The 5,714-nt window shown below is 35.1% G+C and overlaps 1 protein-coding gene across 1 annotated transcript; it reads left to right on the forward strand.

Annotated features, from left to right (window-relative positions):
* Window positions 1-3,177: 3,177 nt before the first annotated feature.
* Window positions 3,178-4,128, forward strand: LOC308641726 (olfactory receptor 52A5; the record flags this gene model as incomplete). The annotated part of the gene is made up of 1 exon (XM_081280339.1): window positions 3,178-4,128. The coding sequence occupies one exon, from the start codon at window positions 3,178-3,180 to the stop codon at window positions 4,126-4,128; it is 951 nt and encodes a 316-aa protein (XP_081136465.1).
* Window positions 4,129-5,714: the final 1,586 nt, after the last annotated feature.

Here is a 5,714-nt window from a genome sequence, read left to right on the forward strand (position 1 = left end):
TGCTGAAATATTAATTGATAATGCCAGCATACATCCCATCTGTGATTTTGAACAATCCATTTTCTTTCCTTGGGATTCCCTTCTTCATATATTTGCCTGGCTAATATCTACTGAAGAGTAAACTCCTGGATAACCAGTTTTATTTGTTCAATTTGATTGAAGGTATATAAGATCAATAATCCTCATTCAACTTAGGGGTCCTCTCTTTCCCAGTGTAAGATCCTTTAACAATGGTCAACATTCCTCAGTGATACATTCTTCCCCACACATCCAGGGGACATTTGGCAATACCCGAGACATTTTTGACTGTTGCTTCTCATATTCAATGGGTAGGAAACAGGGATCCTGTTAAATCATAAGAATTATAGAGACTATCCTCACAACAACAATAAAAAAATTATTTGGCCTGAAATGTAGTTAGGCCATCATTGAGAACACCTGCCCTAGAAAATTGACAGTCCTCATGAGATTTGGAAACAAAATTGTAGAGAAGAAAAGTAAGTTATTTTCTCAGCATGATTCTTGGATTTTTGGCTAAAAACATTTTTCTGTTTTATTTATTTGTCATTTTGTCTATTTACTTCATTTTTTCTAATTTCTCTCTCCTTCCTTTGATCACTGTATTCATACATAGAGCTATCTTGTATCGTCACTTTCATTTATTTTCCAGGTCAATTATAAGTCATGTGGCAATGTAAAAGTTCTCAAATTGTCATTCTTGTTTTGGTGGTGGTGGTGATGGTGGTACTGGGAATGAACTCAGGGGCACTCAATCACTGAGCCACATTCCTGGCCCTATTTTGTATTTTATTTAGAGACAGGATCTCACTAGGTTGTTTAGCACCTCACTTTTGCTGTGTCTGATTTTGAACTCTTGATCCTCCTGCCTCAGCCTCCCAAGCCTCTGGGATTGCAGGTGTGAACCACCACTCCTGTCTCAAATTAACATTCTGATAAAAGCACAATTATAATTTTTAGATGAATCACCTACTTATTTGGTTACTGTATGATGATATGCTGTAGGATATGTGGTTATTTATCAGATAGACAGCATGTAATTTACATGTTTTATCCCACTTGTAATGTAAGAACTTGTCAATTAAGGAAGTAACACAGGAATGGTTTCTTAGTGGGCAGATACCAGCTAAACCTTTAGTGTATTTTATACAGTTATAATCTGTTGCATATTTTATAATCCTTTTTACAGAATTATAATTATAAAACCTCAGAGGATATAAATTTCTCATTTTGTTTGTGCTGAGTAAATATGCCATGGAATTCAGATCCAAAAAAAAATTTACCTATAATGATTCTTAGTTCATTATTAGGATAACAGTGCCAATATTATAAGCTAAGGATAATAAAATAATCTAAAACCTTCAAAGATCTTAAGACAGTAAGTGATAACTGATATATTTTTAATAAATTGTAGATGATACTTTTTGAATTCTAGGTAAGTAGTACAATTTAGTTACTTCTTAAATACAGACCCTATTATTTTGTTTTTATTTCTCCAATGGTTTAAACAATACTAAGACTATAAAGGACACTTAATAAATGTATCTGGATAAAATAATTAGGAAATAAACATCTAATTTGTATTTGATAACATTACTTTTTGATGTAAGGAAGACCTGGTTGAACATATGATTTTATACTTGTTAAAAGGAAGAGTTCCTCAATAAGAAGACTCAGAAATGAAAGCTTTGTTCAGGGTTAGAAAGTTTAAAGAAAAGGAAGCAGCAAATGCTTCTCTAGTTGACCTGGGGTTATAGTTGTCTTATAATTTCTGAGATTCATTTTCAGTTGATCAGGGGAGTGGATGAAGCCACAACAAACACCCCTGTGAAATTATGGAGAAGGCATGGTTTCAAGCCACCCTTACTCTCCCTATTAATTTTATACTTTACTTAAATTATTTTAGAAAATGACTTTTGCAAATATAAAAAAGAAATGCATTGTGTAAATTATTTAACATTTTACATATTCTGAGGTGAAGTTATTTCTTGAAGGAGAGATAAATACAGATTGCAAACAGGCAGGGAAATGACTTTAGCTTTGGAAGACGTAAGGCAAAGCCCCTCTATGCTGAAGCAAATCCGTTGGTAACAAAGATGGAGTCTCTGGATGTCTGCAGTGTCATGGGTGGGGGTGACCAGTGAAGGCCAGAGACAGAACAGGATGGAGAGAGTCCTGTGGAAAACAATGGGGAGAAGATAATCTTAACCTCTATGGAAATTGTAGTTTGGAGGAATAGAAATTTACTGAGCTGTAAAGAAAACAAATACTTTTTATAGATCATTCCATATTATGTCAAATGGTTAAAGAGAAATAGCTGTTCATTCTTAGAAAAGTATGATTATTGCTGAGAGAGAGCGAGAGAAGCAGAGAACATGGGTTGGCACTGATGTTAAATACAAGTGATGTGCACATAGCAGGTCATAGAAGGTGACAAGAAGCTCTGAGTGAAAGGGTCCCTAAACTAAAATGTAATGGATTCATTTTCTCAGAGGACAATTAGAACAAGGTGCAAAATAAATGGTTGTGTTTGGGAACATTGGAACTTTGAGAAATGAGTTTGAATGTATTTTGAGAAAGTAGATGAGAAAAGAGTGTGACTATGAAGAGGCTAACCTGAGGAATCCAGCTAAAAAGCTGCAAAACTGGAAAATATTCCTGGAAAACTTATCATCTGATTTTGAGAAACCTGATCCATCACCACTAGACCACTGGATTCTTTATGTCAAGTATTGGTAGCATAATTCTTAAAATACCTTTTTTTTTTCTCTCTCTAATACTCATAGGCAAGTCACAGAAAAAAAAACATAACATGATGAGTAACAAACATAGCTAAAGGTAATCCTTCTGGTTCAGTAGTCATAGAACAGAAAGTAGCCACACAGTAAATTATTTAATTTTGCTCATTCAATTTTGCTCATCATGGCTTAGAGAAACATGGATAATGATAGTTGGTTTCTGAATGACTTTATAAAAGGAGATTGAAAAAACGCAGAAAGGTCTTGTTGGGATGAAAGAGATAAGATCATATTCCTAATCTATCTATAGTATATTTTTCTAAAGTAAAATATTTTTTCTTTTTTTCTATTCATCCAGTCTTGAGATGGATTAGAAGATGAAACAGCAGCACCACCATGTGGCTCTTCTGACCAAGTCACCATGCTCACATTCAATGGCTCCTTCTTCATGCCTTCTGTTTTTACACTAGTTGGGATTCCTGGCCTGGAGTCAGTGCAGTGCTGGATTGGAATTCCATTCTGCGCCATGTACGTCATCGCTGTGATTGGGAATTCCCTCATTTTGGTTATCATCAAAAAAGAAAACAGCCTCCACATACCCATGTACATATTTTTGGCCATGTTGGCAGCCACAGACATGGCACTTAGCACCTGTATTCTTCCCAAAATGTTAGGCATCTTCTGGTTTCATTGGCCAAAGATCTCCTTTGATGCCTGCCTGCTGCAAATGTGGCTTATTCACTCATTCCAGGCAACTGAATCAGGCGTCCTGCTGGCAATGGCCCTGGATCGCTATGTGGCCATCTGTAACCCCTTGAGACATGCTACTATCTTCTCCCAGAAACTCTTGACTCATCTTGGAGTGGGGGTAACAATGAGAGCTGCCATTCTCGTGTTACCAACCCTGCTGCTTATCAAATGCCGACTTAAACGCTACCAAACTACAGTTATCTCCCACTCTTATTGTGAGCACATGGCCATTGTGAAACTGGCTGCTGAAGACATCAGAGTCAACAAGATATATGGCCTATTTGTTGCCTTTGCCATCCTAGGATTTGACATAATCTTTATTACCATGTCCTATGTTCGAATTTTTATCACTGTCTTCCAGTTGCCCCAGAAGGAGGCCCGAGTCAAGGCCTTCAATACCTGCGTAGCTCACATCTGTGTCTTCCTACCATTCTACCTCCTGGCCTTCTTCTCTTTCTTTACACACAGGTTTGGTTCTCACATACCACCCTATGTTCATATCCTCTTGTCAAATCTTTACCTGTTAGTCCCACCTTTTCTCAACCCTATTGTCTATGGAGTTAAGACCAAAGAAATCCGCAGACATGTCTGGAAAATGTTTGTCTCCTCCCCAAATTCTTGATTGCTACTGACTCCCTGAGTAGAAAATTTAGGCTGGTTTTAAGTAAGACCTTTACTGAGAAAAAAGTTTATGTCTTCCACAAGTATGTGTATGTGAAAAAAGCTTTAAATCTCAGATGCTCATAATTTAAGAATGTATTCAATTGATTGGCTAATACATAAGGAAATAAAGGGTCTCTTTTGTTAAGATTTCCGTTTACCTAATTTAGTCTTCTGATTATATACTATCCATTAAAACTCAAATCTTCTTCTCTGGTACCACTTAGACTAGAAAACAAAATTTCAAAAAACAGCACTTGATTCTAAATACACATGAGTATTCTTAAACTACTAACCTGAACCACACCTTTAATTGGGCTGTGTTCCATTTTCTAACATTTGCTTCTGAATCTATGTATTAACAAATTTGGAATCAGTGATGTTTACAGCAGTAATTCATAGTAGCTAATTTATGGAACACCCAGGTACTCCTAAAAATGAATGGATAAAGAAAATGTGGCACACATATACAGTAGATTTCATTCAGCCATATCAAAGAATAAAATTACGGCCTTTGCTGTAAACAGATGGATCAGGAGAACATCATGCTGAGTGAAATAAACCAGACTTCAAAAGTCCAAGGCTGAATGTTTGTTTTTACTGTATGTGAATTCTTGATTAAAGAGGGGTGTGGGGATCAGTGGAGTAGAGGAAGAGGGTTGAGGGAAAGACAGAAGGAAAAAGAAAAAGGAGACATGGTGGAATTAAATTGACCAAATTATACTATGTACATATAGGAAAGTATCACAGGAAACTTCACCTTTGGGTGGATCTATAAAGCATAATTTTAAAAAGCTGTAAACAAATAAAGGAAGACTGGTGTAATATATGAAGGGGAACAGGGAGAGGGAAAGAGGAAGTACTGGAGAATGAAGTAGAGTGAATTATAGTCCATGCATATAAATTATATCAAAACGAACCCCAATGGTATATAGAACTATAAAGCACTAATAGAAACATTTAAATTTTTAAAAAATCATGTTAGTTGATAGACAAGATGAGGAAGCTGTTGAATGGGAAAATAAATGTTAATAACTAAATAACTCATTTTAATTTTGCTTTGGAGAACTAGATATTCCAGTATTTGTGGCATCATTATACAGAGTGAATAACTGATGAGAAATTATCCTCTTAGAAAAATTAATGCAAATATATAAATTCTTTCAGAGAATTTTTTGTACTGGAAAAATAAAGAGTGGGACAGTATATTTATGGTATTACCAAATGAGAAACGAAAGCAAAAAGAATATGATAACTACCAGTCTTGCAGGCAATTATTTTTGAGACAAATTATAATCATTGTCAATTAATATCCCATTTTTTTGTCTGACAAGCTCCTCTTTTTTTCCTTTTCCATCAACAAAAAATAAATAAATAAATAAATAAATAAATAAATAAATAAATAAATAAATAAATAAATAAATTGCAGTGTCCTAAGGGCTACAATAGACACTAGAATTTAGCAATATAAAGTTCAGTTCTACTATGCTCCTCAGTAACATCAGCATGTTCTTATTTATTATCGCTAGAGTTCTAGAGCATAAAAAT

This window comes from Spermophilus citellus, assembly GCF_964194105.1.
Source record: "Spermophilus citellus genome assembly, chromosome: 2".
In the NCBI taxonomy this organism is placed as follows: Eukaryota; Metazoa; Chordata; class Mammalia; order Rodentia; family Sciuridae; genus Spermophilus; species Spermophilus citellus.